Raw genomic sequence first — 13,929 nt, 5'->3', positions numbered from 1 at the left:
TTTTTCTGTTTGCTTTTTTTGTTCTCCACACTGTTTTTAATTGATTTTGTCACATTTGTGGCATCTGTGGCCTCACAAATAATCAAACTCACGGAAAGGCCTCATTTAAGGGTCCGGTGAAGGGACCCGGCACTGTGCAGGCAAGCTCATGCTAGCATGGAGAGGGACAATAGGTGGGGGGGGGGGTGGGCATGTGGAGAAACGGTTAATAAGTAAATTACCTTTAATACTACTTCAATTGAGTATTGGGGAAATGTTTATGTAATGGTGGCGGGCATTTGGCAGAAGTATGAATCGCTACTCTGAATGTGTGTTTGTGTAACCTCAACAACCCTGAGGACAAGTGCTAGTGTGGGTTTACAGGGAGGAGGGAGATGTGATGTGTGGGGGTTTTTTTGTTTTTGTTTTGTTTTTATGCTAAATAAAAATTTAGAAGTGGTTTGAGGTGAATTGGCATTCCTTCACCGTGATTTGTAAAGTCTCCTGCAACATTTCAGCTTCACCAGGGAATTTCACTACTGAATTTTCTGAGATGTTAAATTGGTTTAATAAATGCATTGATGCATGCATTTATTAAAGAGCAGTGCAAATAAAAGCACTGTGACAAACGGATACTATGAGGGGTGAAAGTGACAAAAATAATGATATTTAATTGAATTGCATTTAGTTTGATGCAACATTGAATTTAATCGCAGTTTAATTGATGCAGCATTTATTCAGATGCTTCCATCCCTCATAAGATACGAGCACCAAAGTGAAAACATGCTGGACAGAGGACGCAGCCAAGCATTGCATTCAGCATTAATGGCATTGGCAGAGCAGGTGTCTATTTGATCTGCTGTTTATGACGTGATGCCACATAGCTTGGAAATCCTAACCGTACCCTGGTGTGAGGAACACTCTTCAATTTAAGTCATGTTGTACCCATATGTCAATCTAGAATTCAAAGATTCAGCAGGTGTAAATGCTATTTGTAAAAGGTAGTGGCGTAGTAAACATTCAGGTGTAAAAGGTACATAATAGCTCATTCAAGTTATACAAAGTTTTAGAAATGATTCAGAAGAGAACTGTAGGTAGTGGACGTCACTGACACATATGTGCAGGTATTTATGTATTTAAGACAAACTATCTATGAAAACATTAAATAATACTAATAATAGTAATAACGATAATACATTTTCTAGCCTTTCTACTTGTGTCCAATTCACAGGATCTGTAAATATTATGAATTTTTACTTGTCAAAACGAGAATGAGCAAAGCCATAATGCTTTGAAATGATTTGCATGCAAATATACAAAATATGCGTCTCTCTGTTCTATAGTGATTCTATGTCGGTTCTATTCTTGGAAAAAATACTAGAATTGGTTCCGTTTGGCACACGCAGTATTTAATTGGGAAAGATACCAATGGGAATGACTTGTTCTGTTTTCCGGAAATCTTGTTACTCAATCGCTCATTCTAGAATGAAAATTTTATTAGATTTTATTTTGTATATTTTTGGTGGAGAAGCTTCTTTAGCGTTATGTGATGACGTCGTATGACGCCATATTAATGAGACGTCTGTGTAAAGAAAAAGCGATTTTTATACATTGAAACACCTCCGTTATTTTCTATAAAACTATTAATGGTAACGTTATTCTGGAAATTCAGCGCTGATCCGTTTCAAGTTAGATTACCAGGTATGTAAACTGATTGTGTGTTCACTTGTAAACAAAGTAGCTTGGGGCTAGTTGACTGTCGTCTATCTGATATTGCTTGCTAATTTAGCTAAGCTAGGCGTCTTGTCGACTGTTTGCCAGCCTGCTAGCTGCCTGTCTAGTTGTCAGCCGTTGCTCTAACGCTAGCTGAGACTACAAGCTAACCAGCTCACCCAGACTTTCATTGACAGTTCGAGTATTTCAGAACCAAGCCCTGACATTCTTGAAAAACGTGTCGTCGCTTTACCTTAGCCTAACTCGTCAACAAACAAATGACCAACCTAGTATAACGGTTCTCTTTGATATGTAGGGTAAGAAGCTTGATAGACTTGTCTGCGCGTTACGTAGCGTTAATTGTGTGTGGCTTAATCTTGACAATAGACAAATTATCAAATTTCACGATAATTCGTTGATAACCTTAGCTAACGTTCACCAAATATGAAGTTTTAAAACATCTAAACATACAGCTGGCTAGCTAGCTATTTCATTTCCGTTTAATTGTGTTAGCAGATGGCCTGTGTTGTTTTTGATAACGTTAATTTACGTGTTGCCCTTAAGTTAAGGCTTAACTGTACATTTAAATCGAATGCACTGTTATTCTGAATTCGATTACCTTATGTTGCTCACTCACTGTACTTAAAACATAATTTCACAATAACGCTAAATTGATGTGCACCTGTATTGGAAATCTTTGAATCCTGTGACATTTATTGTTTGAGAATGCTCTTCAGAATATTCTTATGAAAAGCGTATACCTGATCTACATGTATGCTGTGGGAAACGGTTGTCGTTTGAAAGGTGCTAAATAAATAAATATTACTGTTCTGTACTTTTTGTGTTACAGGACTCTCCACTACCAGTGTCTCGAGTCTGTGGGGAAGGGGAGAGCCGGACCAGGGGGCAAGCTTGAGATGGACATCCACCTGTCTGTGAGCTTCCTGCGGGCGCAGCTGGGCGGAGCCATCGAGGAGGCTGTGCGCACCGCCGTGGAGACGGTTCTGTGCGAGACCGTCCGGCTGCTGGGCGGTCAGATCGGGGAGCTCCAGGGGGCCGGCCCCGAGAAGAGCCAGGACATCCCTAGCCTGAAGCTGCGTTTGGAGGCCAGCGGGGGCGACTGGAGGGTGCACCCGGGGATCGGCGAGACGGACGCGGGGCTGAATAAGAGGACCGTTAGGAGCTCGCTAAGCCGGAATGGCGGCGGCTCTCAGAAGCTTCTCAATAACGGCGAGATGGCTGAGCCCCCTTTGCTGGTGGAGCAGGGCGACTGCGGGTCCTTTCCCGACCCATTCGACATGGTCTCAGGGGGGCCAAGTGTAGAGGACTTTGAAGAAAGCCCGGACATGGGGCTGCAGACAGACTGGGAGCTGATGAACAGGGTTTACAAAGCGGAACACAGCGAGGGCATTTCCCTCATAGACGAGGGCGGGACTGCACACTGTAAGCCCCGCCACTTTTTGGTTCTGTGTGTGCATGGGAGGAGTGGCAATAGTGTCGAATCGGGTACTTTAATTGCCAGGGATATGATTTTCCCTGAAAAATTTAAATGCCGGAAATACCGATTTTTCAGACCCTAAATATCTCTGGCCTCTCCTATTTGATTTCACTGCTAAAGACATCTGTCGGAGGGTCTAAATGTTCTTGATTCGTGTGCTTTTAACATATCAAAGACCTGTGACTCAGGTTGATGGTCAGGGCCTGAAAAATCATTATTTTCTGTTTAATCAGGGAAAATAAGCAAAGTGACATCCCTGATAGGAACATAGTGCGTGAGTGTTATTGTTATGGTATGGTTGCTATGCTAACACTGACACATTTAACATGTCTCGTGTGTCTCATATTCTCCTCATGTCCATGTGGGTTTCTAAATTGTACTTGGGTATGAGTGTCTGGAAGGCTGAGTGCAAATGTCTGGTCTTCCACACACTTGAGGACTAACGGGAGCGTTGCCGTGTAGTCTGGGGGGGGGCTAGGCTTCTGCCCAAATCTGCAATTAATGAAGTCCTTAAGGAGGCTCCTGCAGACTTTCATGGAGACTTCCCTTGGGTGCAGGTTTCACCAGAATTTGCCAGTGGGATTACGCAGTACGTGTAGCAATACGGATGTGACGATAAAATGATGTCAAGGAATAATAATGGAAACATGGCTTCCAATGTATGCAATACATAATTAATATAGGCATAACGTGAATTTATTTAGTTTTTAAGGGGTTTTGTCTACTGAGGTGTAAAGTCCAGTTTCATTAGCGCATTGCAGATTTCATGTAATGACATGAAGGGCTTCACTCAATGTCACAGTACAGAAGACCAAGGTCTGTGAGGGCAGAGTACTGACATTTGGGTTCAGCCAGTGACTGGTGTGTGTGCCCTGCAATGGATTGGTGACATGTCTCGTCCAATGCATGCTGGGATAGCCCCCCACGACGTTGACCAGGAATAAGCAGGTTAGAAAATGGATGGCTAACCGTTTTCATGCTAATTTTAGTAAACATAATAAAAAAAATAATAAAAATAAAAACTAATTTTATTGTGCTTGGTCAAGGTGAAAAGAGGTTTGGTCAAGAGGGATAGATGATAGGGACCCAAGTTATATGCTTCCACTCCAGAACGACAGAAATCTTGTGCCCTTTTAAGAATATTTGCATAACAGTAGTTGATGGAAATATGATTCCCATTTTCCTTTTGCCAGTATTTTAGAAATTTGCTTAATGTTTGGATTTCATTTGGGTGGAAAGTAAACTAAACTAAACGGCTCTGGTCTCGTCTCACTCGTAACGGGCAGACGCTGATGAGTACCTGCTGCATGGGCGGGACCTGCGCATCATCACCGTGCCGCAGGAGGAGATGTCCGAGCTGGACGCCGGCGAGCCCGACGACCACCTCCCCCAGTTCAGCCCCACCGACGTGAAGAAGGAGCTCCCCGAAGCGCAGGCATTCTCCATGGCCGAGGACGCCCCGGTCGTCCCACTCTCCTACGAGGTGGGTCAGGTACAGCAGGAAGTGACATCACAGTAGGGGAGGCCATGTTTGTAGTTTTTTTTTTTCTGTGCTTGTGTTCATACAAATGCCTTCAGACACAGTGGCAATGAGGCGGAGTTCTTGAGTTGGCACGTGAAAGCTTGCAGGAAACTGTGAAGCAATAATGGTACGATCAGTTCTCTTGGCTGGAGATCAGGACGTCACGTTATTTGGAATGGCTAGCCAGGGGTGTGACTTGAAGAATTTATCCGGGCCTCTCCCATTTCAACTCTGTTGAAAAAGCTGTTATGTTTGCAGAGGTTTTGGTGGTAGTAAGCAGTCAAACTTTAGAGGCCATGTGAAATGCTTCCGGAAAAAACTTCATCTTTTGCATTTTGACAACACAGTGGCTGTGTTCGAAACCACATACCTATCATTATACTTGTCCTACATTTAAATGAAAATCAGCCTGAAATTTATTACGAGTAGTATGGTAGTATGTGGTTTCTAACGCAGCCAACGAATGAGCAGCAAGGGTGTACACCTACGTAGATAATATCAGTGGTGATATTTTTTCCCCTGATGCATTTCATGTGTCCTCTGAAGCCTGAATGTTCACTCCCGCATCAGGTTAAAGGCAGTTCCTTAAAGGGAGGAAAAAGACGATAATAGGCAACATTCTGCGATGATAGGACCCAGAAGGTTAGTGGTTCAAACCCCGGTGTAACCACAATAAGCTCCGTGCAGCTAGGGACCCTTGAGCAAGGCCCTTAACCTCACATTGCTTTAGGGGGGATTGGCCCCTTAGTCGAATCCACTGTAATTTGCTTTGGATAAAAGTGTCAGTGAAACAACTGTAATGTAATGAAACGCAGCACACGGCGATGACCGTCATCCCGTTCGGTAATTATCGTTGATCGGTTAGCCACGGCAGTGTAAGCGAGTGGCGGTCCTGACAGATAGATAGATTATTGCATTTATATGGCGCTTTTCTAGACGCCCAAAGCACTTTACAGTGTCGAGGGGGAAACTCGCCTCAACCACCACCAATGTGTAGCACCCACCTGGGTGATGCACGGCTGGCATTTTTGCGCCAAAACGCTCACCACATACCAGCTGAGGTGGCGAGGCAGAGAACAATGTTTTTGCCAATTGAATCAGGGGATGATTAGGTGGCAGTTTGAACGAGCCAGGGTTAGGAATTTAGCCAGGACACCGGGGGAATCCCCTACTCTTTGCGAAGAGCGTCGTGGAATCTTTAATGACCACAGTGAGTCGGGCCCTAGGCAAATACTGACGGTGCGTTCCTCCTCCCCCAGCCCCCGGGCGGGGACGCGGGCGAGGCCGGAGGCCCCCAGGTGGAGTTTGGGCCCAAGGACTACGTGGAGGAGCTGAGGCTGTGGCTGGAGAGGCTGTGCCCGGAGGTGATCCGGGAGTACGAGCGCGACGGCTGCCTGTGCGAGCTCTCCCGCCGCAAGCTCATCAAGTTTGCCGTGTCCTTCATCATGGAGGAGTTCGGATTGTACGCGCTACCTGCACTCCTCTCCCCCTTCCCCCTTTCTTTCTGCATTTTACACCTCCTGGTCAGCCCGGGGAACCGCATACGCCCAAAGGAAGTAAAGAGAGGCCATTGTTCAAAAAACATTTGGTTCTCTCTAGATGTTTGTACGTGTTATGGAAAAGCCAATGATTCTTAGGATTCTTCAAGAAGAGCCAATCTTCAATTACATACAAGTATCGTGGCTTGAAGGTACAATAGGTCTTCTAATGGTCAAGAGAGGAATAGCAGCAACAAATACGCTCAAACCACAACACTGTTTATCCCTCCCCCTTCACTGTGAACACACTGACGTTGAAACGCCATTGGCTATGGCGAATAGAACCAATTTCAACCAATGAGCTTGAATTATTGTAGTTATACAATGTTCAGAGTGTCGGTGCATTAGCTGCATATTTTGAAACCAGAATTTAAGGACTATAAACCCTGGGAGAGGGTAAGTCAACATGCCAGTGAGCCTTTTTCAATGATAGGAAGGGATTTAACATGGTCTTGTAACAATGTTTTAACACAAAAATCTTACCTATTGTACCTTTAAGGCTGTACTTGTGTGTACTATCTCAGGGGAGCGGGTGTTTGCTAATCATGATTGGTATCTCGTTATCAATCGAATTAATTGATGGTAATTCTGGGAAAACCTTTTAAACATTTCATGATTTGGAAAACTCTTTCAAAAGACATTTTGTGAGTGCTGGCTTGGCTTTACTAATTACAGATGCAGTCTTAATGTGAACACTCATACACAATTTATAAATAAAATGAATCACTAGACACAGAAGCCATTGAGCATTTCTCAGCACTGTAGAATGGTTTTGCCAGGTTTTCCTAGATAAAACTCTCCCTTTCCTGCTAGCTATCCCACGTCTGCCCAGAAGACCATGCTGGCCGAACACATCGTCAAGCTGTTCCCTGCCCTCCGACTGTGTGTGCCTTCGGCTGGGATCGACGGCATTGTGAGTGAACCTTACTAAACCCAACTGACGTGCCTTTCTGAAAAGCAAATTCATCTATTGCTTCAATTTGGGATCAGAGCAATTTATACACTATTGTTTGCATTGCTTTACGTTTAACCTGAAGAGTTCTGGCCACTCCTAGTTGTGAGGTATGTCCTGCATTACAACAGTCTAAGCTAGAAACACAGGTTAGAAACACAGGTTAGAAACACAGGTTAGACCAGTGCTACTCAACTCCACATCCTGCGGGCCGCAGTGTCTGTAGGCATTTGCTTCAACCGTGCGCTACACCACCTGATGTCACAAACTAGCTTATTATCTGAACTGAGCAGGTGAAATAATTAGTCATAGCAGGTAGTTGGGCACGGTCGGAGTTCAGTTGCGCTGGTCTAACCTGTGTTTCTAGTTAATGAAAGTAGAAAGTGGTTAAATGAAAGGGCAGGAACAAATGCATCTGCTGTCACCACAAGTTACAGATGTAGTCTTCTCACTGTGGACGAACAAGCACTTAAGATCAAGCAGAATGCACCAAAAGACTTTCCATCAATTTGACCCGAGTCCTGCGCTCATGGGCCCCACAACCTTTGACCTTTGCCCCTCCGCAGGAGCACCTGTACGACCCCATGTCCCGGACGGGCTACATCGAGACGCGGCTGCGGAACTTCCGCCGGACGCTGGAGGCCGACAAGAAGAAGTACGTGCTGAAGCGCCGGAGGGCGGAGCTGGGCGTGGCCGAGCCCAAGGGCCGGGGGGGGCCGGGGGAGGGGCAAAGGGCCGAGGAGACGCGCAAGTGGGTGGCGCTGATGAAGAAGACCCGCCCCCTCAGCAAGAACCTGCCCACCATCCGCACCGGCATGGAGCGCACCTTCGCTGCCCGCAGGAAGTGGATGAGCAGCAAGCGGCCCGGCGTCAACGCCGTGCTCGCAGAGTACCCCCGCTTCCTGGACGTGCCCTCCACGGTGAGACGCCCGGGATGTGCACAACCACAACAACAACAAAGACCACACTGAGACTTACAGAGTTTTTTTATTTGTCTTTTTTTTTAAATGCATGTTTTTCAAATACTGCTCGTCTAGCATTTCTTTCTGCAAAATTGGCTGTATTTGTTCATCAGGAAGTCAGTAAAGTTGTTGTTATCCCAGCAGGAAGAAGAGTAGTACCCCGCAAGTCTTTATAAGCGTTTGTGCTGTTTTCTAGAAGCTTCCTAATCTCTCAGAGGGGCTCCTGTAACCCATAGCAGTGTGGAAAACAGTTTGAGGGGTCGAGCCGTGACGGTTATTTTGCTGTGTCCAGATCGACCTGGAGTTTGAGAAGATGTTCCCGGGGAAGGGGGACGCCTTCCTGACCCAGTGGTCGTCGTGCGTGCTGCCGAAGGTGCGCCAAATCGCAGAGCGGGAGAAACATCCGGAAATCGCTACGCTGCTGCAGCAGGCCGGCTCCCAGCAGGAGGGTGAGAGAAAAAAGAGCTTGGTGAAAAATCACTGATCAAAAAAACGTGGCGAAAAACAGTCACAGGTTTTTGTCATGGGATTACCTCACCTTGTATGGTACTTGCAGGTGTCTGTGTAGCCTGATTATATTAGCATTTGTATGCATGTGCTCTCTGCAGCCCAAGATTGTGTTAGCATTAGCATGTCTGCGCATTCTCCATGTTGCCGGATTGTATTATCATTAGCATGTCTGTGCAGTCTCGGTGTAGTCTGATTGTGTTAGCATTAGCATGTCTGTGCAATTGGATTGTATTAGCATTGGCATTAGCATGTCTGTGCAGTCTGTGTAGTCTGATTGTATTAGCATTAGCATGTCTGTGCAGTCTCTGTAGTCTGATTGTGTTAGCATTAGCATGTCTGTGCTGTCTCTGTGTAGTCTGATTGTATTAGCATTAGCATGTCTGTGCAGTCTGATTGTGTTAGCATTAGCATGTCTGTGCTGTCTCTGCAGACGCGTGTACCTTGACCATGCTGAAGGTGCTGATCCACTTACTGCCTCCCACCAACACTGGCCGAGCCTCCCTGCCCACCAAGTGCAGCATCAAACACGCTATCCGCTACCTAGTCGATATTGTCCCAGTAAGTCCACACAACTGCCGCCAATCATTCTGTCACCTGAGGTGGGATTTTTCAGTATTAACTATTTCCAGACCCTGTCTGAACCAGTGGCAGTGTGCATCAAGAGCTTCTACACTTTTTCTGTCAGCTGATAGTAGGAAGGAATATTCAACAGTGAAGCCAAATGGTTGTGGCTCCAGAGATATTTAAGGTGTGGAATAGTCAGTATTTCCAGATTAATAAGGGAAAATTCAGTCTTACTGAGGGTAAATGGTATGGTAATTGTATGGTACACTGCAAAACAAAAGTGTTTTAGTCTTGTAATAAGACTTCATTGCAATCACATCACTTTCTATCAAGTAGAAAGTAGAAGTGTCTTGAAAATCTTGAAATGTGTCAAACGGTCTCAGTAATTTTATGTTATTTAGTAAAAAGTAAAATAAATAATATTTTAAGTCTAAATATAAGACTAATGCTACTAAGATTTACTAGTTTTTAGGTTTTGCATTGTAAGTCATTGTTGACTGCAAGTAAATTGAGTGAGGAAAATATCAGACCTGGGTCAAATGCGCAATTTTGGATTCAAATACTTGTGTTCTATGTTCGATTCTGATCTTACCAGGTGCAATTGAGCCAACCAAGACAACCAGAAGGCGAAGTTTGCACATTTTAAGACTATTTCATAGGTTCCAACACACAAGACAAACTCAATACGGCATAGAAAAGTATTGGAATCCAAAATGTATTTGTTTGGAAAAGTACAGGATGGTCCACAGTGACATTAAAAGAACAAGTTTGTCCCTGCTCTCATTGCTGTCTCTTCGCCCCCAACAGTTGGACACCAAGGTGTCGTCGCTCTTCTGTGACCCAGGGCCCGCGGAGGGCCCCACCCCGAGGGACCAGGCCAAGCCCTACATCCTGAGCATGGGGCCCCTGGACACGCCCGGCCGGCAGCTGTACATCCTGGCCCCCGCCGAGCGCGTGGCCCTGCCCCTGCTGGAGGGCAGCCTGATCGCCGCCTTGGACAAGCTCTTCAAGTTCCTGCGTGTCTTCAGCCTGGGCTACCCCATGCAGCTCAGCTCGCTCTACGGCTTCCTGGAGCACCTGTACGGGCTCGAGAAGCCCCACAGCGCCCCCGGGGGCAAGAGGTCCAAAGTGCTGGAACTGGTGTCGCGGATACACACGCTCTCCTGACAGAACGCCCGCTCGCGTGACTCAATCCCACCCTCCTGACCCCTCCCCTTCTTGTCGCATATCTTTGCCTTGTCCTTCCGGATCATGTTACTGGAGGATGTTTTTTAACATTAAGTGTATTGTAGGCACTTGAAAACAATGACTTAATATATTCTGCAAGGTTTTCTGTCAAGTGTAATGCAGTAAGCTGCAGAGTTTTCTGCCGTTTGCTAGCATGAATAGGCCTTTAGAATACCTTTAAGTGAAACCCTGGTTTTTTTTTTTTGGTTTTTTTTTTTTTAAATGAGCCTGGTTATTTTAAATGGTACAGAAATGGTTGGGTTTGGTCATTTAGTAACTGAAAGTCAGTTTTGTGATGCTCTGGGGTGTTAGGCCTTGCCTTTGTTCATCGTTTGATCCTGTATGTTGAAGTAAGACGTCACTGAACAATGGTATTTCAGATGCTTCAAGTAATGGCTCAGAGCCATTTATTTATGAAACTTCCGTGGAACAGCAGGGACACTATGCACAAAATAGCAAAACCAAACAATAGCACTATATGGAATCCATATACAAACAATGTATTTACTTAGTTGTTTTTTAAAGAATCAAAATGCGCCAATTCATCAAACTTGAATGGACATATTTTATTTTGGTTTTATTTCACTTCAAGAACTTGCAATTATTTTTTACTAACAACGTTACATTACTGACAAGATCAAGTAAAATATAATGCCACTTATATTTCATAATTTGGCAAAGTAGCCATGAAAACTAAAGTGTTCATTATTTTTAAATATAACAATCAGTGGTTAACATATTACTTGCAACTGTAGCAAGCACACTTTTGTTTACTAGTTTTGGTACCGTTATATATTTATTGAACTGGCATTGTTATTTGGTTTTGTGAATGTCTACTCCAGTTGTTCTACCTGCTGTTTTATAATGAAGTACAATATAATATTCTATTTGTTTATTAATCATTGGCAAAGTATAATAGAGTTACTGTCAATATGTTAAACAAAAACAAACAAAAAAAACGGATAAATACGCATTTAGTTGTGTAGCTATGATAAATTACTGTTACTTCAAATTATATTAGTCATATTTAGTTTTTGTTTATGGTCGTAAGTGACTAAATTCTGATGGGAACCCTTGAATACACATTTCTAAATAAGGCAGAAGTTCTGTGTATGAACAGGTACTAAAGAGTTTAACCATTGTAGAGGAACCTTTTGTGGATTTGGATTTGTCTAGATATGAATTCCATTGTATTTATCTATGGATGGTTTTGTTTTTATAAATGGAAAAAAAAACTCAATAAAATGGGGAATACTGTTCAGCTAAGACTACTGACAAGTGAATTTGATGAACACAGTGAATTTTCCCTGATTTGTGTTGCTATATTTATATGTGTTTATCCTTTGCATATTATATGTGGTTAGAGATTAATTTCACGCTATTCGGTGAATATACTGCACCCAAATGCAGTTTCATGGACAGTGTTTGTATAAAAAATTTAATTGTAGGAAAACTGAATAGATTATTAAAGCTGGTCAGTAGGGTGGAGGGCATACAGAAGTCCAGATAATTAATGGATATTGTAGCTAAACTGTTCATTCTATGAAAGAGAATAACTATTAACTATTGTTACACTTTACAATAAGGTTACATGAATTTGCATTAACTAATGTAGTTGTTAACTAACTACTGAGAAGTTAATGTATACAACTTTGTTTATGTATTTGTACATTAATTCATGTTAACAACTACAATTAAGTCTAATTAAGCCTATCCTATTGTTTGCTGATGTATAAAAATGCATGTAACACACTAGTTTGTAGTTCATATTAACAACTAGTTAGTTAATGCTAATTCATGTAACATTATTGTAAAAATGTGACCGAATTATGTTTTTGGATTCAAACAAGTTTCTTTTGAGCTTCCCTACCTCGGTTAACCTAAGGCAATGACTCCCAAACTTGATCCCTGGGCCCCCCCTGTGTATGGTAAATGGTTGGAATTTATATAGCGCCTTTATCCAAAGCGCTGTACAATTGATGCTTCTCATTCACTCATTCATACACACACTCACACACCGATGGCGACTGGCTGCCATGCAAGGCGCCGACCAGCTCGTCAGGAGCATTTGGGGGTTAGGTGTCTTGCTCAGGGACACTTCGACACAGCCCGGGTGGGGGATCGAACCAGCAACCCTCCGACTGCCAGATGACTGCTCTTACTGCCCGAGCCATGTAGCCGATGGCTCTACAGTCTCTAAACCTCTAACCCGTCAGGCAGTTCTCTGTGATGAAGACGTGTGCGCGCTCCTAAAGCTAATGTTAGGGGTGTCCAATGGCAGCAGAGCCATGTCGCCAGCCATGCTTGTTTTCATTACAACCACAATTTTAACAAGCAGTTAATTTAGTGCTTTGTGTTTAGAGGGATTATGTAAGCCACATTATGTCAAATAGCTATGCATGCCATGAAGTTCATATTGTGCTTATTGTGCTATATTGCAAACGAATGCATAAAAATAAGTAAATTATTGACTGATCAAATTAAAGACAGAAGTGAATCGATATATACATTATATACCTAGTACCAGACACCAGGCTACTAAAACTAACCATCGGGAAGATAATGAAAAAAAATTTAAAGAAAATGATGAACTAAACCTGTGTGATATTAATTATTAATAAAATAAAATGCTTGTTCCACAACCTAAATAGGAGCCTATTGATTAAGCTCAGTCTTTCGTCTTCGTAGTTGTTTGCAATATAGCATAATGTATATTAAGAGAGTAAATAATCCGTCTAAACATGAAAAGCACCTAATTAAGAAATGTACAGTTTGTTTCTTAATTCGGTGCTTAATTGTGGGATTGCAATTGTGGTTGTAACCAGCAGAGACGGGGGGCACCAGGACCGAGTTTGGGAACCACTCACCTAGGGAAGAGAATTGTCTACATTAGTCGTCGCGTGAGGCTACATTATTCCTCGTTCCATTATTAGGGAGGGCAAAGTGGAGCTTTAGAATGTAGACCGCTGTGTGTGCACGTGAGCTCGCCAATAGGTTTCTCACAGAAAACGTAATTTGTCCACTTTTTTACTTTACAGTAGAGGTGATCAAACTTACAATAACTAAGTGCTAGTGTGTTCTAAGCCTTTACTGGTCCCTGTACGATGTTAGCATGATGTAGCTAGCATACGCGAATAGCACAAAGCCATACAATTAGCTTTTTAACGGCACTTGGTCATTCGAACGATATAAATAAAAGCATTCGATTAAGTTCGACGGCACCGGAATTTTCTGTCGTACCGTCCATAAATGGCAAAAGTCCCACCATAGGATTTATTTAAATCTTTAAAAGTTATACATTTTCTGAATCGTCATTAATTCATCTTGTTTCTATCAGTGATTCGGCGTGATCGGACAGTTCTGTAGCTATGTAAATTACGTCAGAAGGATACAGCACTGTTATTTGCTACCTAAACTTTGACGCACGCTCGAGAGCGTTAACATGATTGAAGTCTGACATGTCT

General features: G+C 43.3%; 1 protein-coding gene across 3 annotated transcripts; it reads left to right on the top strand.

Moving 5' to 3' along the window:
• The first annotated feature begins 1,011 nt into the window (after positions 1-1,011).
• LOC133114765 (uncharacterized) lies at positions 1,012-11,726 on the top strand. 3 transcript variants are annotated; one of them, XM_061224388.1, is made up of 10 exons: positions 1,038-1,103; positions 1,652-1,680; positions 2,543-3,135; positions 4,477-4,673; positions 5,972-6,174; positions 7,064-7,163; positions 7,769-8,122; positions 8,457-8,613; positions 9,105-9,232; positions 10,046-11,726. In XM_061224388.1, exons 3-10 carry the CDS (start codon positions 2,610-2,612, stop codon positions 10,403-10,405), a joined length of 2,025 nt encoding a protein of 674 aa, XP_061080372.1. In that variant the 5' UTR covers positions 1,038-1,103; positions 1,652-1,680; positions 2,543-2,609; the 3' UTR covers positions 10,406-11,726. The 3 variants fall into 3 exon arrangements, with proteins under 3 accessions (XP_061080370.1, XP_061080372.1, XP_061080371.1); XM_061224386.1 differs by lacking the exon at positions 1,652-1,680 and having other exon boundaries at positions 1,012-1,103; XM_061224387.1 differs by lacking the exon at positions 1,038-1,103 and having other exon boundaries at positions 1,557-1,680.
• Positions 11,727-13,929: the final 2,203 nt, after the last annotated feature.

Source organism: Conger conger, chromosome 16, assembly GCF_963514075.1.
Source record: "Conger conger chromosome 16, fConCon1.1, whole genome shotgun sequence".
NCBI lineage: Eukaryota > Metazoa > Chordata > Actinopteri > Anguilliformes > Congridae > Conger > Conger conger.
This window is presented reverse-complemented; position numbering and strand designations above follow the sequence as displayed.